General features: G+C 38.3%; 6 protein-coding genes across 6 annotated transcripts; 3 read left to right on the top strand and 3 right to left on the bottom strand.

Annotated features, from left to right (window-relative positions):
• The first annotated feature begins 10 nt into the window (after positions 1-10).
• Positions 11-2,145, top strand: LOC108818465 (uncharacterized). The gene is made up of 4 exons (XM_018591439.2): positions 11-577; positions 652-1,140; positions 1,224-1,739; positions 1,841-2,145. The coding sequence occupies exons 1-4, from the start codon at positions 68-70 to the stop codon at positions 1,925-1,927; spliced, it is 1,602 nt and encodes a 533-aa protein (XP_018446941.1). The 5' UTR covers positions 11-67; the 3' UTR covers positions 1,928-2,145.
• A 2,355-nt stretch (positions 2,146-4,500) lies between these two features.
• On the bottom strand, positions 4,501-6,021 carry LOC108839258 (trihelix transcription factor ENAP2). Its single transcript, XM_018612058.2, has 2 exons — positions 5,190-6,021; positions 4,501-4,754 (listed from the first exon to the last, which is right to left on the bottom strand). Exons 1-2 carry the CDS (start codon positions 5,923-5,925, stop codon positions 4,744-4,746), a joined length of 747 nt encoding a protein of 248 aa, XP_018467560.2. The 5' UTR covers positions 5,926-6,021; the 3' UTR covers positions 4,501-4,743.
• Positions 6,022-6,472: 451 nt separating this feature from the next.
• Positions 6,473-13,603, top strand: LOC108817658 (uncharacterized). The gene is made up of 24 exons (XM_018590404.2): positions 6,473-6,777; positions 7,204-7,319; positions 7,481-7,565; positions 7,947-8,000; positions 8,168-8,259; positions 8,330-8,433; positions 8,732-8,807; positions 9,152-9,581; positions 9,750-10,082; positions 10,157-10,357; positions 10,479-10,577; positions 10,663-10,735; positions 10,815-10,942; positions 11,047-11,317; positions 11,392-11,597; positions 11,685-11,809; positions 11,902-12,019; positions 12,198-12,253; positions 12,373-12,466; positions 12,545-12,722; positions 12,793-12,861; positions 12,944-13,047; positions 13,126-13,188; positions 13,277-13,603. Exons 1-24 carry the CDS (start codon positions 6,703-6,705, stop codon positions 13,382-13,384), a joined length of 3,258 nt encoding a protein of 1,085 aa, XP_018445906.1. The 5' UTR covers positions 6,473-6,702; the 3' UTR covers positions 13,385-13,603.
• Positions 13,604-13,721: 118 nt separating this feature from the next.
• Positions 13,722-15,331, bottom strand: LOC108817660 (PHD finger protein ALFIN-LIKE 1). Its single transcript, XM_018590405.2, has 5 exons — positions 15,139-15,331; positions 15,000-15,032; positions 14,699-14,921; positions 14,320-14,440; positions 13,722-14,188 (listed from the first exon to the last, which is right to left on the bottom strand). The coding sequence occupies exons 1-5, from the start codon at positions 15,230-15,232 to the stop codon at positions 13,943-13,945; spliced, it is 717 nt and encodes a 238-aa protein (XP_018445907.1). The 5' UTR covers positions 15,233-15,331; the 3' UTR covers positions 13,722-13,942.
• Positions 15,332-19,651: 4,320 nt separating this feature from the next.
• On the top strand, positions 19,652-21,448 carry LOC108816975 (polyamine transporter RMV1). Its single transcript, XM_018589546.2, is given in 2 exon segments — positions 19,652-20,469; positions 20,472-21,448. Coding segments are annotated over 2 exon segments (1,473 nt in total). The 5' UTR covers positions 19,652-19,820; the 3' UTR covers positions 21,296-21,448.
• Positions 21,449-21,591: 143 nt separating this feature from the next.
• On the bottom strand, positions 21,592-25,767 carry LOC108816973 (NF-X1-type zinc finger protein NFXL2). The gene is made up of 13 exons (XM_018589544.2): positions 24,512-25,767; positions 24,313-24,426; positions 24,159-24,214; positions 23,969-24,035; positions 23,745-23,837; positions 23,562-23,647; positions 23,309-23,471; positions 23,009-23,176; positions 22,725-22,915; positions 22,555-22,636; positions 22,244-22,450; positions 22,067-22,156; positions 21,592-21,980 (listed from the first exon to the last, which is right to left on the bottom strand). The coding sequence occupies exons 1-13, from the start codon at positions 25,694-25,696 to the stop codon at positions 21,819-21,821; spliced, it is 2,664 nt and encodes an 887-aa protein (XP_018445046.1). The 5' UTR covers positions 25,697-25,767; the 3' UTR covers positions 21,592-21,818.
• Positions 25,768-25,922: the final 155 nt, after the last annotated feature.

The following is a 25,922-nucleotide window of genomic DNA, read 5'->3' as shown; positions in this document are numbered from 1 at the left end:
TTGGGACGCCGTCAAGTTGATTCACCGATTCTCCTCTACCTCTCTCAGTTGATTTCTTACTCTTCTCATGGCGAATCCGGCGGATAAACCCGACCCGAATCTCACCACCCCCGATGAAGTTGAAGTAAGAGAAGAAATCGAAGACATTAACGGTGGCGAAGAAGAAGAAGAAGAGGAGTATGAAGGAGAAGAAGACGATGACGCATCGAAACCACCTCAAACGCGAGAGGATGCTGCCGCGAGTCGGGCCAACGCGCAGAATCTCTTCCGTCGCATGGGAGTAGCTCCCGTTCCGGTCCGTGTCCACGACGTGATCGTCAAGGGAAACGAGAAGACCAAGGACTACGTGATCGAGGCCGAGGTTGACGGCGTCAGGCGCGCCGCCACGTTGCAGGAGCTTCTCGAAGCTGCAAACGTCGCCAATTCCAATCTCCGCGCGCTCGATATCTTCGATTCGGTCAAGATCACGCTCGATGCTGGTCCTCCCGAGCTTCCCGACACCACCAATGTGGTTGTCAAAGTCGTCGAGAGCCAAAGCCCTCTCGCTGCTGAGATCGTAACCGCCACGAGATCGCAGGTATACAGCTGTCATCTGTGTTTTTTTTTACTTGAATTGATTCGTATTTATTGAGTCTTTGCCTTTGTGTATAGGCTAGGTCGTCAAGCCTTGAAGGCTCTTTGAAGTACAAGAACATATTCGGCCATGGAGATATCTGGGACACTTCACTTGCTTACGGCTGCGACAGCTCTGGAGAGGTTGGCTTGGGGATGTATCTCCCTAGGCTGATCAGAGGACGTCCGTCTCCGTTCACCTCGCGTCTCTACCTCTCTACGCAAGATTGGGTTAAGTTCTCTTCTTACAGAGAAAAAGCGCTTGGTGTTTCCCTCGGGGTTCTCTTGAGCAAGAATCACGAGCTGGGGTACACGCTTGCGTGCCGTAACGTGATTGATCCGACGCAGATGGCGTCGAGGACGATAAGGAGACAGATTGGGCATAGTTTGGTGTCTGATCTCAGGTACACTTTCAAAGTTGACGAGAGGAACTCGTCCTTGAGGCCAACTCGTGGATACTCTTTCGTCTCCACTTCTCAGATAGGTGGTTTTGCGCCTGGTAGGCGTACACTTCGGTTCTTGCGTCAGGTTTGGGATTCTACATCCTCTAAATGGAAAGATTGATTAGCCCTTTGACTGATAAGATATTCTCTTTTTTTACCCCCTGTTAGGAAGTTGATCTTAAATATGCTGTTCCACTTGGTTTCTACCGTTCTGCTCTGAACTTTGGTGTATCTGGGGGAATCACGTTTCCATGGGGAAAGGGATACAAGAGCAGAGCTTCTTCTGTGTCGGAGAGGTTTTTCTTAGGTGGGAACATTTCGCCTGTGTGTTCTTTGGGAGGACCGTCTGCGTTATGGGGATTCAAGACAAGGGGACTGGGTCCCAACGAGCCAAGGAGGGAAGTGGAAGACGATCAGAGTGGTGGTGGTGGTGGTGACAGATATGAGCAGGATTTCGTGGGAGGTGATGTTGCGGTCACTGCATTTGCGGACCTTTCTTTTGATTTCCCGTTGAGATGGTTCAGAGAGAGAGGGATCCATGGGCATGTGTTTGCATGTGCTGGGAACATGGCGGAGTTATCAGGGAACAAGTATCGTAATTTCACTGCTCCTAAGTTCTTAGAGACGTTCAGAAGCTCAGTAGGTGCAGGAATCGTGTTACCAACTAGTCTATTTCGCATGGAGGTTAGTTACTTCTAGCTTTGCTTCTTCTTATCAAGAATCATTAAAACCATTTTAAACAAAGATTGATTGTCACCTTTGTTTTATGTTATTTCTTATGGCAGCTTAACTACTGCCACATAGTGAAGAAACAAGAACACGATAGAGCAAAATCTGGGTTTTTCCTGACATTCTCAACGCCATCATCTTAATGCAACCTTTGATGATTTCATTGCCGTGGCTGCTTGCAGTGTCATGTTCGTTTTTTGGAATTGAAGCTTGAAGAAAGAAGTCGGTTTGGAAATTTCTTGACAAAAAACTTTTACATAAACCGGAATTATTTTCATGCGTCTTTGAATAAGAACGTTACATTTTGTTTTATTATGGTGACACAATTTGAACACTAACAATTAAGCTCAAATGTTGTCTAGAGCAACAACCACAACGTTCAATTTGACATGGTCAAAAACCACTAGTCTCATAATACACAACACATACAATTACAACAATATACTAAGGCTCTAACTGGTGACCAGTAAGGAATAATAGGAATAACCGGTGACCAGTAAAGAATAATAGGAACAACCAGGAAAAGAATGGAGAGGAAAAAAATAATAGGAATATTGTTCCGTATTGTTAATTCTCGGATTTCATAAGGAATATATTTCTTCTTTGATTCTTTAAATTAAAAGGAATGATAAGGAATACTGGAGAAAAGATATCTATTACTATAAATCGCCATGTCGGATGACACGTCATATATTTGTGCATCGAGCGTATGACATGTGTCCTTTTCCTCTGAACGCAGCGTTTCATTTAATTGATTGTATTATGGACTTAATCCGTGTGTGTTTGGGATTGGGCTCTGCAATTGGGAGCTTTATCTGGCCCGATGAGGTATGTCGCCATCAACCCTATACGGCTGAAGTGAAGACACGAAGTACGTCTCTCCTCTTCACGCGGCGGGAGGCGGTGACAGTTTGCGCTTCTTCTCACGACTGATAGTATTAGAAACCGATGAAACTTAATCGATTCCTCAGCTTGAAACCCTATATATATGTCTCCTCGCATTTTGCTTTCACTAAACTCACGGAATCCAGATAACCATCAGCATCAATGGCAGATCCATTTCACAAATGTCTCTCTTTCTTCGTTTTCTCTTGGACTACCAGCTCAGGGAATCCATATTATAATGTTAACAATATTTATTGTGACGGTTTTCATCTCCGCATTTAGTATTTTAGATTTTTTAGCTTCTGATTTGAGATCTTATTTCGCTTAAATTGCAAATACGTTTCTGTTTTTTTGATTTCTCTGTTTTTTGAGTATCTGTTTTTGTTATTTTCCAGTGTTTTTGTATACTTTTTTATAGTTTCTTTTTATTTTATTTTTGATAAACACTGTTTTAGATTATTGGATTTGACTTTTGCAGTTTTTTTAACCCCCCAATGTTACTTTCCGGCATGTTCATGGTTTAGATGCTTTGGTCGTATCCGCTTTGTTTAGGTCCTTATGCGAATATTGTTCGTAATATTTAGGTGCTCTTGATATTTTTTGATTGATCTGAGTTATAGTTGAAGTTTAGATCTATTCAATCATTTTGGATCCATTGTATACACGTGTAAATTGGGAGCTGTAGTTGAGAATCTATACCCGTGTATGCAAGTTCTTTACATTACATTTGTGTACTTTTAAAAAAAATTATCAGAATCTTCTTAGCGGGCTTGGGTTCTTGGATGCAGGGGGATGAAAAATCGATGTGAAGGAGACAGTGGATGATGACATGTGTGTGCTTACCTCCAGACATGTGTGCTCTCTCTCTCTCTCTCTCTCTCTCTCTCTCTCTCTCTCTCTCTCTGACATGAACTAGTCCCTGAGAATAACCCTTTTTATGTATGCACTTGAAGAAATAAAACTATTTAGTAGGATTTTCGATAAAAAATATCTGTTTTTAATTTATTTAAATAATCAAGTGGAATTTATAAGGATCTTTCGCTTCTCCAGCATTTTTTGTACTCCTTATTCTTTTTTATTTTTTGAAACAGTGTAAAGATTATATATTATAAGTTAGTTATATTTATTTCAAACTTTCTAATTAATTATATTGATGATATGGTTAACTTTGATTTCATGTATAATACACGAAACACGTGTATGTATAAATAGTATCGATAATTTCATATTATTTATTTATCTTAAAATATTTTGACTTATAATGAGAAAGTTATTTCTTTTTCATCATGTAAATCATTAGTTTCAAAAATGGTATAAAAATTAAGTTCACGAAACAAAAATATATCCGAGAAAAAGATAAGTTCACTACTTACTTAAATTGACGGTAATTTTTTAAAAAAGATTGTTAGTTATTGTTTTTTCTTTACGACAATAACATAAAAATAAAAAGAGAATTGACCTGCCTATTCAAATAACTAAATCGGAAGTACATAATCAACATATAATGTAGATGAAGAAGAACTTTTAGCACACGTGCAAGTTAGTTATTGGTATAGTTAAAATAAAATAAATATTGAGAGAAAATAAATAATTATATTTTAGAAAATTACTGTAGTTAGAAAAATATATAATTTAAAGAATAAATAGAAAAACAAATAGTTTAGATTATTGTAAAAGATTATGAAAGTTAATACTATTTTTAGTGCAAAAAAGATTAATACTAAAAGTAAATTTATAATTTAAAAAAAATTAATATTATTAGTTTATTTATTCGCACGCCCGTAAGGCGGGTTTACCCTAGTTCCTTATAAATGGTGTCGAATTTAAGGAATGAAAAGGAATTAATTATTCTCATTCCTTATAAATTGTGTCAAGTTTAAGGAATAAAGAGGAATTACCCATTCCCAGTCATTCCTTTGGTCACCAGTTAGAGCCTAAGGTGCTAGAAGATAGACAAAAAAAGCTTCCTAAAGAGATGTGCAACTTCTATCCTACAGATTAGCATTACTAACAGGCTCCTCCAATTTGCAAAGAGCTTAAGCAGAGTCAAGTACATCTTCCTTCCTTCACCAGACTATTTCTTGCCTGTACATTAATCAACAGTTCAAACTTCAGTAAGAGTGTTGATTAATAGGAACATTGATTGATTCATTTCTCAGTATAAAGACTGGATGTCCACTCCAAATCTCCACCCAGTCAAACAGTCCACAAGTTTAAAGAAGCACGGGAGTAGTAGCTACGATATATATATATATATATCAATTTTACAGAAATATATAACATTTGTTTGAAATCCCCAAGTTCCTCAGAGACGGTACTCACCATGTAAAGTTTCAAGCTTCATCAAATAATCTAAAAGCAAGGAACTTTTGAACACACACACACAGTTATTACCTAAGTGCAAGCCACACGCTCTACAAGATGTCTGATTACAGAACATGACATAAATCATACAAGTTGCAATGAGATTTTGCTGATGCGAGATGATGCACACAAACATGACATAAAACATGTTCTTACCTGAACCATCCCCACGTTTCCGGTTCTTTGATTTCTCAAGCTCTAACTGCATCTCCATCAACATGTTCATTCTTTGCAACTCTAGCTCCTTGACAACCTCCATTCGTTGCTTCTCCAACTCAACCATCATCTTCTGCTTCCTAACTTCTACTCTCTCGTAAACTTCCCCCAGCTTTACAATTGTTCTAGCTAGTTCCTCACGCGCCGACTCTTCGCTCAGATCTCCCTCTTCCACACGAGAATGCTTCCTAGCGACGAAGCCCCAGTCACCAGCCTCTTCCTCATCATCGTCAAGAGAGCCTCCGGTTAAACTCAGATAAGGTTCCAAAGCCCCTGACTTGACAACTTCCTCCACAGGTTTCTTCGAGACAGGACCGATCAAGACGTCGAGGTGGTCAAAGAAACGCCAAGCCGAGGGAGAGAGCTTGGCTTTCTCCGCTTTGTACTTTTTCTTCAACGTATCGATCCGGCTCTTACACTGAGTGTCCGTCTTCGGACGTCGGCCGTTACCGTGGCTCGAGTTCACGGCGTCGACGACTTCCTTCCAGTCGTTCTGCCGGAGATTCCCGAAATTGAGCCTGACGAAACGATGCCCCCACGCTTGGAGCAGCGTCGCCGTCGCGTCTTCGCTCCACCAGTCTTCTCGTCCCGCCGAAGGCTGACGATAGGACCCGATGGGATGTGGTTGCTGAGGCTTTGACTGCGTCTCCGGAGGAGGGGGATTCGTCGTCTCCATTTCTTTGCTTCTAACGTGCGCACCGGAGGAGAGAACACGGCCTAGGATAAGAAACAAAAGGGCGGAAAAGAAGAAAAGTTGGAGAAAGGGATAATGTGTGTCTGACATTATGACCGGCGGTGACGTCAGCAACTGTATGGAGAGTTTGTTGTCGGTCCCAACGGCGACTTTGCCTTTTTATCTCTGTTTTGTTCTGTTCTGTTCCGTCTAATCTCTCTGTTAAACCGAACGAAATCAAATCGAACCAAACCAAACCAAACCAAAATCTCTCTGTTTACTACGGGAAAACTGTTTAAAAACCCTCGACCTTTTTTGTTTCTTGCACAAAAACCCACTAATTATAGATTTATATAAATATACCCCACTGTAGGTCATATTAATCGAACAAGAAAAGTTATCTTAGTGGGCTCTGTTGTTGGGCCAATGGTCAAAGTTACACTTATTCTCATTTTTCTCAATAAACCGGCGAGTTAGTGCACAAACCGAATGTTATGGTCAAAACCCAAAACCGGTTTGAGAAGACACGGACGGTTTGAATCACTGAAATTCAAAATCATCGGGTCATCTGTCTTCTCTCTGGGCTCTGACTCGTTCTCTCTCAAATCGAATCTCTCGAGTTTTTCTCTTCCACGATCAAAATTTATCGACGAACAATTCATCATCATCAAGCTCGTTTACCTCCGTCCGAAGCATCTTCTCTCGATTGAGAAATTTCTCTCCTGATCTCTGAAAAAAGGAGTGAGCGATCGGCTCATCTTTTGATTGATTTTTGACTCGATGTTCGCCAGGAAGTTTCTTCAGAAAGCCTCCGCCGGTGGTCAGAAGCCTTCTCAGGCTCCTCCTCCTCCACGGGTATTCCCTCCTCCCGTCTCCTAATAGAGCGGATCATTCTTCCCTCGGACTTTCTTTCACTCAGTTTTACTAGCTTAAGGATTGTGCATATGTTTTTATTTTCTTAATTCGAATCGAATTAATTTGCAAAAAATGATTCTTTGCAACGAATAGTGGATGTGTTACATTGGGCCACGAATTTATGACTTAGAATGTGTTGTTGGAGAGAAATGTACTTTACGAAACTTTGATTTTCGAGCTGGCTTGAGAGTCTCATTTAGGATTTTGATTCGTAATTGCAACACCTTATTATGCATATATAGTTTTACTAAACTTGCGAGATTACTTCCCTCACCTTAGACAGCTTCGAACCTTTTTTTACATGCCAAGAATGAATATGCTTTGTCTTCTTTAGAAGTTCACGTGTAGTATGGATCATCTTTGCAGGGATGTTTGATAACGGAAGACTTGGATCCACATCTTGTCTCCCACTACGGGATACCTTCGACGGCTTCTCTTCTTGCTTTTGACCCTATTCAATGCCTCTTGGCTGTGGGAACACTGTAAGCTCTTTTTCTTCTTGTCGTTTGGTCACCTCTTTAAGACTATTACGTATAAGAAGTTTGCTAATTGAATCTCTCCTAGTCCTTATAGTTATTATGGTGTTGGTTCCAGTTTTGTTTGAACCTGAAATTTATTGTTCTTTTTTGCTGACCGTTCACAGAGATGGAAGGATAAAAGTGATTGGTGGTGATAACATTGAGGCCATTCTTTCATCTCCTAAGCAGTTACCTTTCAAAAACTTAGAGGTTTGTTGTAGTATTCTGCTCACTTTTTTAGTTTGTTGGGAGGCTATTTTCACAGAGATGGAAGGATAAAAGTGATTGGTTGTATAGCTTCCATTTAGTTCCTTTTCTGTTTCCTTATGTACTTGCTAGCGTTATTTCCTTTCCTCTTAATACTGGTTTACAAGAAGTTCAATGACATAATAAACGAAATTTCATGTTCCAATATCTGTCGAGCTTATCTATTTGACTGCGGGAGTGGGGGAAAAACTGTTATTTCTTTATTCTGTTCCCTTCTGAGGAGATCAATTATGTTGTGAACTTTAGATATATAATGCAGTCCTCCCGCTTTGTGATCCCAAGTATCTATAACTCCGTTTGACATCATATCTGTTTTTGTTATAGTTCATTGAGAATCAAGGCTTTCTGGTCAGCATATCAAATGACAACGAGATTCAGGTACCATTTCTTTTTGATGTTTGAAATTTCTGTAATATCCAGAGATGTCTCTACTCTATACGTCTGTTCGACCCTCTTCACTCTCTCAACTTGTAAATGCCCAGTCCTTCGTTTTGTTCAACAACCCATCTGATCGAGCGCATCCAAAAAATTTCATTATTTATTAGGTTTGGGACTTGGATCTTAGGAAGACAGCATCAAGCTTACTTTGGGAGTCAAACATTACTGCATTTTCAATCCTTCATGGCACCGGTTACATGTAAGATGACAATTAGCAGCAATGTTATTCTACTATGGCGTCATTAACTACTTAATTTTTTCGTTCACAGGTATGTTGGTGATGAGTATGGTATGGTGTCTGTTGTAAAGTACAATGCTGATGAAGGAAAATTAGTGATGCTTCCTTATTATGTTCCAACTGATGCTTTAGCTGGTATGGGTGTCTCTTTTAACCTGATGATCCAATGTGTCTAGTAGCTTTATTAAGTTTAGAAAGTTTTAGTTTTCTGGATGGAGTTATTAGTTAGTTTCTTAGTTAATGTCTATCTGCCTTCACCTAACTGTTGGCACAGTAAATTATCGCCTGGTTACTGTTTTCGGATAAAGTTTATATGAGTACTATATGTCTATATCCTTGGTATTTCGAATTAGATCCAAACACAAAAAGACCTTCCATGTTGCATGTTAATTCTTCTTTTAACATATTTTCTCCCATTTCTCTCTTTTCGCAGAAGCAGCAGGGCTTTCATCACCTATTGACTATCCTGTTGTTGGACTTCTTTCTCAGCCTTCTTCAAGGGGAACTAGGTGAGAACAAATTTATTTTGTTTAGATGGAATGCATTTCAGCTCTGAATCGTACTCTTTGAGCTTGTCCTAGTATTTGTGAGATCACATATTTAAGTACCAAATAAGCTGGTCTGTTCTTACTGCCTCGATCAATGCTTTATTTTTGTGCTCCCATCTCCCCTATCGTTAATCTTTAAATTAGAATACCATCTGGAAATTTTGTAGCTGGAAGGAATAAAAAAAGCATTTTCATTTCTACCTTCTTTTTGCTATGCTATTTCAGTGTCTTATTGCAATAATAAGCTAGAAGACCATCTTCTTATGATTAACTTTTATAACGAATTTTTAAAAATTATCCTGCAGATTGTTGATTGCATTTTCAAATGGATTACTTTTTATCTGGGATGCATCAGAAGATCGTGTGGTGTTAGTTCGAGGGAACAAAGATCTACCTATGGAGGGTAAGACAGTCAATAATTCTCTGGAAGCCTCACACGATGAGCTTTCTGATCTTGAACTAGATGGGAAAGAGATAAGTTCTCTGTGTTGGGCATCAGCTGATGGTTCAGTTCTTGCTGTTGGTTATGTGGATGGAGATATATTATTTTGGGACTTTTCTGAGGGGCAAAAGGGAAAGGCATCTAATCATGCTGTTAAGTTACAGTTGTCTTCAGCCGAGAAAAGACTTCCTGTCATTGTTATGCATTGGTGTTTGGATGTGTCTCGCAAGAATTGTGGTGGAAAACTCTTTATCTATGGTGGTGATATCATTGGTTCTGATGAAGTACTGACGGTAAGAACTCATCACCGTGTTTAAAAGTTTCATAGTCCCAGATTGTTGAACTTAGGGGAAATATAAAGTGATCATATTTCTAAATAAAAACATCCCAGACATGAATTCTTACCTTGCATATGCAAATATTATCCTAATATGATATCTTTTACTGATCGCCTTATGCAGATGTTGGCTCTTGATTGGTCTTCTGGTATGGGAGGTCTGAAATGTGTTGGCCGTGCGGACTTGACCCTTAGTGGTTCATTTGCTGACATGGTATTGTCTCCAATTGCTAGTTCAAGGCAAAGTGGGGTGTTTTTGTTCCTGCTGACAAATCCAGGACAATTGCAAGCGTATGACGATACCTCTCTGGCCTCTCTGATGTCTCAAAAAGAGAATAATAGTCCTGTTTCACCGCTGCCATATCCGATGGTTGTACCGACGATGGATCCACGGATGACAATAGCAGTGTTTGCTGCATTAAATGTGAACGACAAGCTGTCACTGACTTTATCCGAGGTAGTCCCTCCACAAATTTCCCAAGTTGTTACTTCCTAATGTGACGCTATTAATTTATATCTTATTCTCGATAGATAGTAGTAGCTGCAAAATCTCGAACACCACGTACTCCATCTGGAGAAAGTGCACAATGGCCTCTAACAGGTGGTGTTCCAAGCCATCTTGATGACTACAAGCTTGAGAGACTGTACATAGTAGGATATCAAGATGGGTCTGTGCGAATATGGGATGCAACCTATCCATGCCTATCTCTCATTTACGACTTGAAGCCAAAAGTATGAAGGCTGTAACTTTCCTTCTTTTGACGTTTATCTTGAAAACTCCTGTATAAGCTGATTGATATTTTGTTGAGAAGTTTTGCCTGCAATAACTAATTAATCATTTACCAATGATCAGGCAAATGGTATTGACATAACTGGAGTAGATGCATCAGTAACCGCAATTTCCTTCTGTTCTAAGACTTCTTGTTTGGCTGTTGGTAACGAAAGTGGTATGGTAAGAATACATGTTTCTTTTGATACTTTCTTGATTCTAGATTTTAATGTCCATCTGATTTTCTCTCATTTTCCTGGCTCTGTAGATTCGCCTATTCAAGCTGATCGGCCATAAAAGTGAAGGCACTTTGGAAGTTGTTACCAACAGTGAAAAAAAAGGTTTGAGACTTGCACAGCGAATCTTTTCTACTTTGAATTTTTTTCTGTCTTATCTCATGCTGTAGGCTATTACTTGTAGCTCACCATTTACATCAAGAAGATGGACCTCAATGGTTGTCTGCGTATTCCTTCCTGAGTTCCCCAGTTTCCACCCTGGGATTTGTACAGTCTACAAGAAGGCTTTCTGTGGGATTTAAATGTGGCAGGGTAAAGATTTAACATCCTTTTCTAAGTCCCGGCATATAGCCGCCCGCTCTTGTTGAAACTTGAAAGCGTTTCAAACTATTTCTACTTTTCATTTCATATTTCAGGTTGCAATGCTCGACGTTGGTGCGCCATCAGTAATGTTCGTTACAAATAGCTTATCTGACACCGGTTCCCCGATCGAGTCACTCTGTGTGAAATCCTCGTCAGCTCCAACTGACCAGAACTCCTTAAATTCCGAAGCTCTTGATGATTTAATTTTGTGTGCAATGACCAAGGATGGACAGACCATTCTTTTCGATGGCAATAGTGGGAAAATGCTCCCCCCATCCTTAAAAGCTCTGAAGAACTCAGCTGCGATTTGTATGCACATTATAGGTAGTTTTTCTAATACTAACGTAAAACTTGTTTTCTTACACGTCTAGTAAATATATAGAAAAAATATTTTGCAGAGAACTGCTATGAAAACTCTGAAATGCCCAGTGAAAATCATGAGAAAAAATCGCATACGATCAATGCAAGTGAGAGTCATTCACCAGGTGGTGAACAGAATCCTGTCACAGAAACAAATTTTGCTGATCATATATTTGAGAATTCATTATTTCTCATGTGTTCTGAGGATGCACTGCGATTGTATTCTTTAAAGTCGTTATCTCAGGTATACTAGAGTATCTATCTTGATTTATGATTCCTGGAATATCTTGCTGGCGTTTTCTGATAATAAGGACTTGCTTTCAATACCTAGGGAAGTCTTGAGAGCACTCTGGAGGTAAATCTTCCAAGGCCGTGTTGCTGGATGGGAACCCTAAAAAAGGATGGAAGGGAATGTGCAGTACTCCTGCTTTACAGAACAGGGCATATTGAGATAAGGTGATGTTCTAATTGGCTACCGCAAGTATAACGGACCACTATAGCTGATCCATAAATTGCTCAGAAATCAACTGGTTTGCTTATATGAACAGATCGTTTCCGAATCTTGAAGTTGTGGGAGAGAGCTCTTTGGTGTCACTTCTTAGTTGGAACTTTAAGCCTAACATGGAGAAAACAGTATGTTCGGATGATTTCGGCCATGTCTTCCTGGTGAGACTTCTTAATATACTTGCATGTTTACCAATTTGTATGGGCCTTTGTAGGTTTGGTTTTTTGAATGCGATGTAGTAGTTGTGAAGTTTGATCTTGATTTGTGAGTTGGCATGTATACTACTATGAGGGAATATTTAATATCTCAGATGTATAGGACTAAAAGCTAAATCTACAGGTGAATGGTTGTGAAGTTGTTATCCTTTCGTTTCTAGCCCATGCAAACGGATTCAGGTACTAGATTATTCGTTTCTGTTCCATACATATTTTCTCTGTAAATACAACTAGAAATTTTTCATGCTTAGCTAAGTAGCAGTTTAACTTACTAATACCTAGCTCTGTTTTCATCACAGACTTCCAGAGTCTTTACCTATGCTTCATGACAAAGTCCTTGCAGCTGCTGCTGACGCTACCTTTAGCCACTTCCCTGCCCATAAGAAAAACCATGTATGTTCTGTTTTCGCATGTGAACTCTTTTTTTCCCGTAAGCTCCATGATTTTGCTATAAAGTTTCTGTAACTACAGGATGGCACTCCAAAATTCCTAAGTGGCATTATTAAAGGCTTCAGATCAAGCAACGAACAGAAGGTGGAGCAAGTACAAGATTTCTCCCACCTGGGGAACATCTATTCTAGTCCACCATACCTAAAGCCTTCTGTTACTGGTGGCGATGATGATGAGAAGATTATCGAGCTAAACATAGGTTTGTAATATTTATACCAAAGTACTCATCCCCTGTTTTCCGGCCTGTGACTAAGATTGCTTCCCTGTAGATGACATCGAGATAGATGAACCTATAACCATCTTGCCTTCAACTGAGAAAGACAAAAAAGAAAAGAAAGGTAAAAATATTGTTTTGCCTCAAGTCATGTGTTTATTATCATTTGTAAACGCATCAGATGAATCTATGGTTTTTATTTCCAGATAAGAGAACAGATAAGGAAAGACTGTTCGACGGTGCTTCCAGCGATGCACAACCCAAAACGAGAACAGTTGACGAAATAAAGGCCAAGTACAGAAAAGCAGGGGTGAGTCAAAACCAATGCGACTAACCCAAAAGAGAAGTTTTGGCTTATGTTCTTAACATGTTGGGTTTATTTTTCCAGGAAACCTCCGCAATAGCTTCACAAGCAAAGGACAAGCTTCTTGAGCGTGGAGAAAAACTCGAGGTAGTAACTTATGCAGCAGAATCTTAATCTTCATTTGAACTTTACATGTTGCCAAGCTAAACATATTTTATTTTGTTTGGTCTACCAGAGGATCAGCCAACGTACAGCTGAGCTCCAAGACAATGCTGAGAACTTTGCATCAATGGCACATGAACTCGCTAAACAAATGGAGAAGCGTAAATGGTGGAACATATGAGAAAGCCGCCACACTGTTTGCTTCATGTGCATGTTTGAGTTGTCATTGTGACAATCGCAGGCTCTTGCGTACATAAATTAATTACGTTATGTTTTCCACAGGTGAATGAATACTCACTCTCATATTTTATTTTTTTAACAATCAAATCTGTAAAATAGATTGACCAAAGAGAGCAAAACCATATTTAACGTGAGAAGTTGCTTGTAAGCTGATTTGATCTTTTGTTTCCTTTCTTTTAGGAGGCTATTGTGACTTGTCTGTCAAAGTTTCTCTTAGTCTCTTTCATCGCTTTATGAAATTCAGAAGGGGAGAGACCATTTTGTGTGTAATAAAAATGTAGTTTGTCCCCGATCTATGATTACTCATTTAAACGACCGAAGTAGAGTTGCTACATACACAAGACAAGGCAGTAAAGACATTATTGATCAAAAGTTGATGAACAGGTTGATCAATAAAGGCATTATTGATCAAAAGTTGCTGAACAGGTTGATATCTCTCTCTATAGACTCCCTGTCGCTCCGACATATAACGCAACACAGAGAGAGCTTATGCCATCACTCACTGTCTTCCTTTCTTAGTGCAGCAAGAAGGGCATTTGTATTGCTTCATGCTCTCTGCTTTGGCTGGTGTTATCTTCACACACTTTCCATGGTACCAACGTTCACACACATCACAACATATCCAGAACTCTTCGTTTGTGTAGTGTCCTCCACAGCTTCCACATAGTGTTTCCCCATGCTCGTCTTCGTAGCTCTCTTCCATCAAATTCCGTGTGCTCTTTGTCTCCCCTTCTTCAATTGATCTCTACACCAAACCCAAAACGATCTCTTTAAGCCCTTTTCTTTCCTTGAGTGGAGAAAAATCTCTTTCAGGTTATTAATAGTAACAAGCTTAGCTGTTGGGATGGTAAAGAGCAGAGAGTTAAATTTCTCTACCTTTACGCCGTTTAGGGATTTACTCTCAAGATCCATGCTTGGTTTATCATTGATGGTCTTCCTACCGGTCATTACTTCAAAGAGAGTTGGGAGATCGTTCATCAGACTGAATAAGCGTTTCCTGCTCATTGAATGGAGAATACAACATAAGCTCTCATAGACATAGCAGCAGCTTGTTACATTCATAAGCTTTTCAGATATGTAAATTAGTAAAATACATATCAAGCATGTCACTTTAAATGCATGCTCATAAGAAACATGACCTAAAAAGGAAAGAATGTCACGAGAGTCTATTCGTCGTTGTTGATTGTGCAAACATGAGAATACCAAACCAAAGCAAGAAACAATGTATAAAAGACTAAAAGGAAGTTACAATTACTTGTCATTGCGAGTGAGCCGAGCGCCAAAGTAGGAAGAAACAGAGAGCAGCCAACAATCACTGTGGACAGCAACCAAGGAGAGCCAATCTTGACGCTGCATACCATCTCTTGCGAAATTGATTCCAAGCGCTGGCTCGGGAAGCTCAGGAGGCACTTCCTCCGCTGGAAGATTCACTTCCCACGTCCCGTTCGAGTGTCCGTACAAACACAGATTCTCCATTTCTAAGCAAACAGAGCAGAGAAAAAGGTTATATTTTTATGATGAAAAAAAAAACAAAAAAACAGAGAAGCCTCACTAACCAGGATCGCATAAAGAGTAGAACTTGTCAACATCTGGTTAAAAAAAAAGGAAAGAAATTACGTAAAATAAATCGCCAAAAGAAGTATATAGCAAACGTAAGAGGGAGCGAGAGAGAATGAGAGTTTGTGTGTCTACTACCTATGGAGAGAGCTTGAAGAAAAGCAGAGCGACGACCGCTAAAATCTTTGAAGATCTCTTCGACGGTGCCAGGGTTAGAGGACTCGCCAGCCATGTAGATCAGTGGTGCTAAAGATGGATTGTGGTCAGCATCAATCGTTCTCAAAACCCCGTCACGTCAGGACATGTAGAGAGAGATATACTAAGAAGAAGAACGATAGCGAGTAGATCATAGAACTCGGGGCTCAATTATTAAGCCTACTTTTCATGGGCCTGGCCCATTATAATCTGAAGTTTTCCTTTCTATGGCATTCACATTAACTCTCACACCATGGTTGATTACATTGGTACACTTAATAAACTAAAAATATTACATTTAAATATTATTATTGTTTTTATTTAGTTTTTATTTTAAAATTTTCCATATAACATATATATTAAAAAGGAAACTTTAAATTTTTAAAAAATCAAATTTAAAAACGAAAATATATGTATATATAATATGATTTCGTTAAAAAGGAAATTTCACAAGATAGTAATATTTTATTTTTAAAATATTTAAAATAACACTAAATATACTTTTGAAGTAATAAAATACTTGTTTTATATCTATTGTTTCTCAGATTAAAAATATATATTTGTATATAATGTGATTTCATAAAAACAAATTTCAAAAAGATAACCTTGATATTAGAAAAAGAAATATTATTTATTTTAAAACATAATTTTAAACAATACAAAATATATATTTCAAAGTAATAGAAATATTTTGATATATCTATCTAATTTCATAGATGATTACGTAAAATAATTAAGTAACATAAACTGATATATGTTTAATTGACTAAAAATAGTTTATAATTAATATTATTGAAATGTTTTATTTATTTTTCATATATTTAGTTGACTATAATATCTTTCAATTACATCAAAAATATCTATAAATTATATTTTACTTATATAATATGATTTCTCAAATATTATCACAATTTTACTGCTTATTTTAAGAGATATTAAAATTATAATTTTAGCAATAAACATATTTTGATCAAATAATTATAAAAAAATTTAAATAACATAACACTATATACTTTAACGAGGTAGATATATTATATTTTCATTATTACAATTATATCTACAAATTATATTTCAGTTTGAATTTGAAAGAACATATGTAACTCAATATATTCACAATATGAGTGACTCGACTAATCAACTTTATATTTAAAATAATAGATTATATTAAATTAAGAAAGACAACAACCACCTAAACGTAAATAAGAAAATTAATCAAATTAATATATTTTGAGTAAAAATATTATAGTTTAATTCAGATAAATAAATGCAATCCAATATATCTAAATGATAACTAAATCGACTGTAAAAAATCGACTAGATATAACATATCTAAAACCATATGTCTAATTAAAGTAAGGTAATATTATAATATAAATTATGCATAAAATTATAAATTGAGTTAAAATTAAAGTATATAACAATTAGTTATTATAATCTATTTATTTAAAATATTTATACTCGTGCATAAGCACGGGAAAACCACCTAGTTTATTATATAATCGGGATTCATATGTACAACCTGACCACAACGTTTACTATTAATTATTATGATTCTTATCACCCAAAATAACAACAAAACAAATGACACATGAGACATTTACATCTTTGAGGTGAGAAAAGATAGTGTAGTTCAAATATGTGCCAGGTCATCATATCCTAATTCAGTCATATCGATCAGGCAAACTGCCGTTAATGCCGATGGAAGTATCGTTCTTAGCGTGAACAAGAAGGGGTTGATACTATTTGGAAGAAGGCGGATGCTTCAGCTAAGAAGCGTGGTAGACCTAGAAAGACAACCACTTTTACAGCTTCGACTTCTACAGCTAAGAAGCGTGGTAGACTTAGGAGGGATTCTTCAGTGGCATAGATAGAGTTACTTGAGGAGATCGAGGAGCTTATTTGGTGGAAGTTAAAACAACAATTGTAATTCTCCTATAACTAATTAACAAAACACAATAGTAGTATATTTTGTTGAATAAACATTGAATAATGACAAATTTCATACTGTCAAGAAGGAACAAATGACACATGAGCCTGCATCTTTTTTTCTGTCAATTCATTATCATTTTGCATTGCATAGAGAAACATATTATAATTTTTTTCCAAGAGACTACATAATTCAAGTTCCTCTTTATGCCTTCCTTACCAAAATTATCAGCTAATTTTTACAAAATTATAAGCTAATTTTACAAAATTATAAGCTAATTTTACAAAATTATAAGCATAATCTCTTGCTAAGTTCAAAATATCTTTAAGTAATGTTGAGCCAGAGAATATTTGGCTGAATGTTCTTCCTGGATCATACTCATGTTTGGACAGTTGACTATAGATCATTGCTGTATCATATTTATGTTCTTTCCGCATTTAATTTGTAATATAAATAATCTGAAGAACATGATTATTTTGCATTTAGTACACATGAGCTTGTTTGTTAATGAATATGTATTTACTAATTGAGAAGGAAAAATCTGATGATTTCTTTCCAGATAATAATTTCGATTATGATTGATATGATTGCAAATAAAAATTTGTTGTATTTTCACATAATTGGCTTCAAATAGAGAAATCTCATTTGAATGATTCTAACTTAATTGAAGCTAAATTCTCTCTCCTTGTTGTGCTAATGTTTTTGATGTTTTTTTCTAAAGATAATTTTAGTTATTCTATTTTGGATTGCTTAAAAGCTCGAACACCATACATCAGAACCATTTTTGTCATCAAAAGAACTATTTATGTTTATTTCACAATTTCTATTTTCAGATTTTTTTAATTATAATTTTGACCAAAAGTTGCATTTTGATGGTAGATGAAATGAAATTTGATCATTCCATTTTGGATTGTTTAAAGCTCGAAAACTAAATGTATCAAAACTATCTTTGTCATAAAAAGAGTTCTGGATTTTTAATTGTCAATTTATTCTTCTAATCTTTTATTGTTTTGGTTTATGTTTTATTTCATGATTTCCAACTTTCAAATTTGCAATCATGATATTAACACTAGATAGAGTGCAATCTTGAAAAGATTAATAAATATGTAATACAATAAGTACATTAACCTAGACAGAAAATCATATCCATTATATAATTCAATATATGAAAACTTAAGTCTTGTTGCTTTTTATATTTCCATGATTCTTTAATAGAAAGTTCACAAAAGATAAAGAATAGTATCCACAAATATATTTTCCTAAAAAAACCATAGAGTTTCAATTATTCGTCGGTAGAATTAACTAGATTGTAAACAATGTCCCATAAACATTAAAGAAAAGTAAAACATATATTATTTAGATAATTTATCTCCAAAGCCAATTTAGTATACTAGCCAATATATGAAAATAACTACATTTACATATTGATGCAAAAAAATATATTGTATGTTTAACGTTATTAAACATTATTAATGTGTAATATTATTATTCTTAGGGGATTTATCGTATCCAACAGTCAATTAAATTAAATTTAAACTTATCCTAACCAGTATATTTTTGTAAATCCAAACCAAAAGTATATTTTGGTTTAATTATAGGTTTGGTTTAGTCTATGTGGATTTTAAAAAACTAACCAAAGTTAATCCAAATTAATTTGATTTGATTGTGTTAGGTTTGGTTTGGTTTATATTTGGTTCAGTATTAATTTGGTTTAAGTTGTGCTCGATTTAGTTTAATTTGGTTAAGTTTTTTTTCTTAAATTTAGTTGATTTTTTTTAGTTTTGTTGTACTTCATTTACAAAACTTAATTTATAAAAATATAAACAAATCACCTTTTGACACTAAATCATTATTTTTATATTTAAACGTAAATCAATTATCACAATAAAAAAAACAAATAGTATCAAATCAAGTTTTTGTCACACAAAAAGAAAATGACCAAAATAAGTTTTATTGAAAGGTAAATATGCATTTATAACCACTGAGTTAATTAATCTAAGATTTACGGTTTAGAGTTAAGGGGTGAGTTTTTAGAAATGTGTTCAAATATTTAAAAACAAAAATAAATATTAAAATTTTCAAAACATAAAAATGCTTTTTGGTCATTTTATTTTTGACTGCTATTTTTGTGACAAAAACTTAAAAATAATATTTGAGAGAATTGCCCCAATAAAAATGTAGAAATATGTAATTCAATAATTTTATATTATTATTTTCAAATCTAATATAGACATCATAAAGTTTTTTTTGGTTTTGATGTTAATGTTAGATTCATATTCTTTTATTTTATTTATCTATGTTTATTTTATTTATTTAGAAATAAAATGTATAAAAATATGTTTAATTGTTTAGGTTAAATGATTACATATATCAAATCTTAACATTATTATAATATATATATAATATATATATATATATATATATAGTTCTAAACCAAATCAAACCATTTGAATTGATAAAATCTGAAACTAAATAGTTTAAACATATACATACCATTATTTGGTTTGAATCGGGTTTAGGGTCGGTTTAGTTTTGCCAGTGACTATCTGCATTGTTTCCAATCTCATAAAGTCGTTAAAAGAAAAACTTTACTTTTCCCAAACTTGTCCATCCATCTCAAAAACTGTTTTCTTTTACTTGCTTCCGTCTCTGTTAAGCAACTTCCTCTGGTAACAACCTCTAGATTCTACTTCTCTCGATGACTGAGCTCACCTCCTCGAGTCTACACTCCGATGCTCAGAAGAAGCCCAGACTCTCCCCCGGAAACCCACCTCCTCCTCCTCCTCCTCCTCCCACCGAGACTGGACACGTCAGCATCGCCTCCACACCTCCGTCTCCCGCCACCAACAACAACACCCGCAAAATCTCTCTACTCCCACTCATCTTCCTCATCTTCTACCAAGTCTCAGGCGGACCCTTCGGGATCGAAGACACCGTCAAAGCAGCAGGACCTTTACTAGCCATCCTCGGATTCATCCTCTTCCCTTTCGTCTGGAGCATCCCGGAAGCGCTCATCACCGCCGAGATGGGAACCATGTTCCCGGAGAACGGCGGCTACGTCGTCTGGGTCTCCTCGGCGATAGGACCTTACTGGGGGTTCCAGCAAGGCTGGGTCAAATGGCTAAGCGGCGTCATCGACAACGCTCTCTACCCAATTCTCTTCCTCGACTATCTCGAATCCGGTTTACCGGTTATCTCCCGTGGACTCCCACGCGTCGCTGCGGTTTTGGCGTTGACCGTCGCGTTGACTTACTTGAGCTACAGAGGTTTGAGTATAGTGGGTGTAGCTGCTGTTGCTCTGGGAGTGTTCTCTGTACTTCCTTTCCTCGTGATGTGTCTTGTGTCGGTTCAAAGGTTGAGCCTTTACGTTGGCTTGCGGTTAGCAACAAAGGCGTTGACTTTGGTTTGTATCTCAACACTCTGTTTTGGAACCTTAACTACTGGGATTCGATTAGTACTCTCTCCGGAGAAGTTGATGACCCGAGTCGAACCTTACCGAGAGCTCTGTTTTACGCTCTGCTTCTCGTTGTGTTATCATACATCTTCCCGGTTATGTCCGGTACAGGAGCGTTGCCTCTTGATCGGGAGCTCTGGACCGATGGTTACTTCGCTGATATAGGTAAAGCTATAGGAGGGGCTTGGTTGGGTTGGTGGATTCAAACTGCAGCTGCTTCCTCCAACATGGGGATGTTTCTAGCTGAGATGAGTAGCGACTCGTTTCAGCTTCTCGGCATGGCTGAGCGCGGGATGCTTCCCGCGTTCTTCGCCGAGAGATCGCGGTACGGGACTCCTTGGGTGGGGACACTGTTCTCCGCCTCTGGTGTGGTTCTATTGTCGTGGCTGAGCTTCCAGGAGATCGTGGCTGCCGAGAATCTGCTCTACTGTTTTGGAATGGTGTTGGAGTTTATAGCGTTTGTGAGGCTGAGGGTGAAGCGTCCGGCCGCGTCGCGGCCTTTTAAGATACCTGTAGGGGTTTTGGGGTCGGTGCTCATGTGCGTTCCTCCGACTGTGCTGATCGGTTTCGTTGCGGCGTTTTCGAACCTGAGAGTTGCGGGGGTGAGCCTTGCGGCTGTTGTGGTTGGGCTTGTGTTGCAGCCGTGTCTGAAGCAAGTGGAGAAAAAAGGATGGCTCAAATTCTCAGTCAGCTCTCACTTACCAGACCTGATGGCTTGAGCAAGGTTTTGATGGTAAAGACTGAAGATGACAAACCTTTTGGTTTTACCCAGTTTTTAAGAAATGTAGTTAAACTGTAGTTAGACACTTAATAGAAAATTACTGTATAAATGGAATATTCAGACATTTAGACCTAAACCGATTTTCAGGACATTTTTACCTTTAGATCATGTAACAGGTAGAAGAACAAAATGTGGTATTTGAATCAGAGGTTAAAGCAGATTCAACACTACTGAAAGAAGAAGACTTTTACATCTAATCAATAGTCTTTTCTTTTGTTTCTTGCACATCACAAGGATTCAAAATTTTCTAAAACTATAGAAAAACCATTTTATGAAATTTTAAGTTCTGACAAAATGCTGTATTGCAGTTTTGCTGTTTTGAAATACCAAAATGCTAAAAGCAGAGAATACAATCATTAAAACAAACTGAAAATCTCTTTTAACTTTCTTTAACTGTGTTGTAACTGGAGACAGTAGTATCAGGCTTGCTTGAGAAATCAAGAACTCTCAAAAAGACGATTTTAGATACGCGGGTACCTTCTAGACTTTTGTCTTTGTTCTTCGACTTCATTCATCCAATCGGAAAGCCACAAGATTCCCTTATAACCGTAGTACGAAACAGCGACCAGAACAGTAATTAGCATCACAACCATCACTACCTTCTTTGTGGCAACGGTAAGTTTCTGCAGAGAATATATATGACAGTATGAGTGAGATACATACATGTTTTTCATCTCAGATGTTTCAACAGAGAGATAGAAATTTTTACCTGCAGCCTTGAGGTCTCCTTAACGTCCTGACCCCGTTCACGCCTCTTCCTTCGCTTCGTTGCGTTTTTCCCACTAGGCTCCTCCTTCTCCTTAAGATATTTCAACGGGGAAGATCGTTTTGTGAGAAGAAGTTGCTTTGAGAGTGAGATTTTAATTTTTATGGTTTCAGCTTTTACCTCAATCTCTTTGACATTGCGTTGTTGTAACACCGATTCAGCCATCTGTAGTTTGCTCTTACAGTTGGAATCACAGGGGAGCAGACCGACTCCAAATTGGTTCTTCTGTACATCTTTAGGATCAGAACCTGCGGCTCTATGTGCTGCTTGAACGTCTTTGCATAACCATTCCTTCTTCAAAGTTAGGCACTTGCAACGAACAACCACCTTGAGATACATCAATAAAATAAGATCCCACTTGTAACAGAGTCAGCATCTCAAATAAAAACAACGCAGTTGCGATTGCATCATAAGAGTGTTGGAAACGTTACCTTTTTACCACACTTGTCCGGCGATGGACACTGCCCAGGATGACATATCTCCGGACACAGATGCGTACAGTTTGGCAATTTTCTGCAACAGCAATAAAACCTCTAGTTCCAAAACTCTGTTGAAACGGTGAAGCACAACAAATACAAAAACCAGCGAGTTAGTAAACTACCTGTGACAAGGTCCACGGCATGAGCGGGCCTTCGATTGGTCCTTCTCAGACAATGTATTGTACTCAATACACTCGAATGCATGCACCATAGCGCCACAGTGACATGATCTCTTTACTAGAGTTTTGCAAGGTGGACAATCTTCTGGATGGCATCTCCGAGGACACGGATGTTGGCATCGAGGTGATCTCTCCTGTACATCATCAGTATGGAAGGAAGATAAGTTTCCTCTCTCACTAACTGGCTCCATAATGACCTTTTTAACATTAAACTAATATAAAGCTACCTTTCGACAGCGGAGTTCACACTTTTCACAGGACTCACTTCTTTTATCCAAAGATGAACTTCTTATTTCCAGGGGATGACAGGTAAACGAACAGTAATGGTTCCCACATGGAAGAGGGTTTCCGCATAAATTATCGCATGCAAATTGAGTCTTGTCAGAGCAAACCATCTAAACCAACAGAAACAACATCAAACGTCGGAAAAAAAAACTACAGAAGAAGATATCAAAGCTAACATGTCTCACACAAGACATGTATTTGAAACAACTAAACTAATACTATAAAAGAGAACTGAGACTAACCATTCTCTCAGCTGCCAGGTGGTGGCCTACACAGGGCCTCCAGACAAGCTCCGGACATCGAGGGCAGGGAGAACCAGGTGTAGACTCAGGATGAATATTCAACATCTTCTTTGTTGGTTTCAATATAAATTCCCTGTTTGGTGGAGGTCTAGGACCATGACACCTATTGTCATAAAAAAATGTTTATAAGAAAGTAAAAATATCAGAAATTAGGAGAGAAAAATTGGATGAGAAAGAGACAAGCATGAGAGACCTTAGATTGCATTTGTGACCACATGGGTATTCTTCATCACAAGGGAGTCGACATGGAGGACAAGCACCATAGTGGCATTTATGTGGCTGCATAAAATACATTTACATAAATTCCAAAAAAAAAAAAAATCAACTACAAAAGTAAAAATTGTAAAAGCCTTATTCTGATATATTATTGTGCTACCTTTTGGTTTTGTCCATGCCTGCACAATGGGGTTATATTACATAATTTACGGCATCTAGGAGGTCTCTGATTCTTTTCAGTGCCACATGGTACCTGAACCAAATAAACCATCCAACTGCATTGTTAGAAGTATCAAAACATTCAAAGAAGTATCTATAAGAGGACTATAACACTCAGCTTCATAGAATCAAGGTTACTCACTTACAAACAATACTAATTCTCACCTCAATATGCGTCTGACCACAAGCACATGATATCGATACCATTATTGGACAAGGAGCACACTGGCCTCTGAACCACAGCAAACAAGTAATGTCATTCCACATGTGTTGACTAAATATCTTACAATACACAATGCTCAATCAATCATAACATTAGTCTCAAAATTAACAAGCAGACGGGAAAAGAACATACCGGTGACAAGGAGACTGGCACTTATGGTTTCTGCAACGGAGTTTTTTCCCACATATCTGAATTTTTTTTTTAAACAAAAGCATTAAAAGCCAAGTATGAACAATGACAAGTAGACTACACACATGACAAGAAGGAATGACACGGCCATATATACCTCAGAGCATGGTGGACATTCACCATCACAACAACGGCGTCTACATGGATGAGTTTCACAATCTCTCATTCTCTGGCATCTCCTCTCACACACCAACTCTTGACGGCAAGGAACCTACTTTAAATTAAGTTCCCTTTCCATCAACATAACAAGAAGACATCCACAAACTCCAATACATAAAAAAAAAACTATCTTTCACCTGTTTCTTTGTTCCTCCACATCTACAAGACTTAGTAACCACAATCCTGCAAGTCTCAAGGCACGGACCACGGTGGCACCTCTCAGGACACCTATGGTATCCACAACCAAGAACTTTATCACAAGTCCCGCCACACAAAGGCGCCAAAACATCACAAGACAAGCCTTGGTAGAATTTCTTCCCACAGGGACAGCTCCTCTTCCCCTGATAAGGACACAACCCACATTGACCAGAGTGACACCCTCTCTCGCATACATGTTTACCACAGTCAAGCTCATTCTCACACGAACCCTCGCACCTAAACACCCTCTCGCAGCAATCCTTCTCTTCCTTCACCTTCCCACAACTGCATCTGTAAACCGCGCGTTCCCTGCACGGCGGGCACTCGCCGTCATGGCAAATCTCTCTACACTTGTGGATCTCACAATCCAACACGCTACCGCAAACGTCTCCGCAGGAGAACAGCTTGTGTCCACACCGACGAACGTCTTCCACACCACCGCAGAAGCATTTCGCTTTAACGAGCTTGGGACAAGAGGCACAAGGTCCAGGATGGCACAGAAGCAAGCAGCGGTGACCACAGTTGTCGCTCAACGGCCTCTCGCAGACCTCGCCGCAAGAATGAGGCAGGATCCACGGGTTATCCGCCGGAGGATCTTGCTCCTTCCCGCAGTAACAAAGGTACCGGCTCGGGATCTTCGAACCCTGATACGACGATCTGCATTTCGGACAGTTCCACACGGGTTCTGTTTCTGCCGTGGAGGGTCTTGTGACTGCTAGCGCGGCGTGCACGTCTAGACACTGACGAGCCCATCCCTGGATGCAGTAGAGGTGGAAGACGGCGAAGCAGGAGGAGGTGCAGGACCAGGTGGGATCGGTGCGTTTGATCCGCTCGAGGCAGATCAGGCAGGAGACGGCGCCGGAGGAAGAGGAGGAGAGGAAAGATTGGATCTTGGCGAGTTCGATGGAGGAAGGAGATGATGATGATGATGTGTGGCAATCGAGGTATGCTTTGAAGATGGAGTTTGATAGATCGTTGTGGCGGTGCTGCTGATGGTTGTTGTTGTTGTTGTCTAGATCAGATCCCGAATCGGAATCTGAATCGGAGATGTTTTGCTGTTGCTTCGGTGGTGGCTGCGGCGGTGATTTCCACCGGAAATCGCCGGTGGTGGTGGGTCCGGCCATGTTAGAGATTTTCTACTTCCTCATCTTAGGACAAAGGCGATGACTTTTGACTTTTGATTCACTAAGACATCAAGAGGTCACGTGATGTTCTCGTGAGTATTGTAATGACCAGACAGTACAGGTTCTATTGGGGATATAAACCGACTTTTTGTCTTAACCAGTTTTCAAGCTTCCCGCGTATCATATCGAATTGGTTAGAACAGCAGCCTAGGATTGGGTTTTCGGT

This window comes from Raphanus sativus, chromosome 7, assembly GCF_000801105.2.
Source record: "Raphanus sativus cultivar WK10039 chromosome 7, ASM80110v3, whole genome shotgun sequence".
Classification (NCBI taxonomy): Eukaryota; Viridiplantae; Streptophyta; class Magnoliopsida; order Brassicales; family Brassicaceae; genus Raphanus; species Raphanus sativus.
This window is presented reverse-complemented; position numbering and strand designations above follow the sequence as displayed.

Coding starts and splice junctions, on each gene's coding strand:
- LOC108818465 (XM_018591439.2), top strand. CDS start 68: ATGGCGAATCCGGCGGATAAACCCGACCCGAATCTCACCACCCCCGAT. Junction 578..651: donor TAACCGCCACGAGATCGCAG/GTATACAGCTGT, acceptor CTTTGTGTATAG/GCTAGGTCGTCAAGCCTTGA. Junction 1,740..1,840: donor CTAGTCTATTTCGCATGGAG/GTTAGTTACTTC, acceptor TTCTTATGGCAG/CTTAACTACTGCCACATAGT.
- LOC108839258 (XM_018612058.2), bottom strand. CDS start 5,925: ATGGAGACGACGAATCCCCCTCCTCCGGAGACGCAGTCAAAGCCTCAG.
- LOC108817658 (XM_018590404.2), top strand. CDS start 6,703: ATGTTCGCCAGGAAGTTTCTTCAGAAAGCCTCCGCCGGTGGTCAGAAG. Junction 12,467..12,544: donor CTGCCCATAAGAAAAACCAT/GTATGTTCTGTT, acceptor CTGTAACTACAG/GATGGCACTCCAAAATTCCT. Junction 13,189..13,276: donor AGCGTGGAGAAAAACTCGAG/GTAGTAACTTAT, acceptor TTGGTCTACCAG/AGGATCAGCCAACGTACAGC.
- LOC108817660 (XM_018590405.2), bottom strand. CDS start 15,232: ATGGCTGGCGAGTCCTCTAACCCTGGCACCGTCGAAGAGATCTTCAAA. Junction 15,033..15,138: donor TCTTCAAGCTCTCTCCATAG/GTAGTAGACACA, acceptor TTTTTTAACCAG/ATGTTGACAAGTTCTACTCT. Junction 14,441..14,698: donor CGGCTCACTCGCAATGACAA/GTAATTGTAACT, acceptor TTCAATGAGCAG/GAAACGCTTATTCAGTCTGA.
- LOC108816973 (XM_018589544.2), bottom strand. CDS start 25,696: ATGGCCGGACCCACCACCACCGGCGATTTCCGGTGGAAATCACCGCCG. Junction 23,472..23,561: donor GGTCACAAATGCAATCTAAG/GTCTCTCATGCT, acceptor TTATGACAATAG/GTGTCATGGTCCTAGACCTC. Junction 22,451..22,554: donor CGGACAAGTGTGGTAAAAAG/GTAACGTTTCCA, acceptor ATGTATCTCAAG/GTGGTTGTTCGTTGCAAGTG.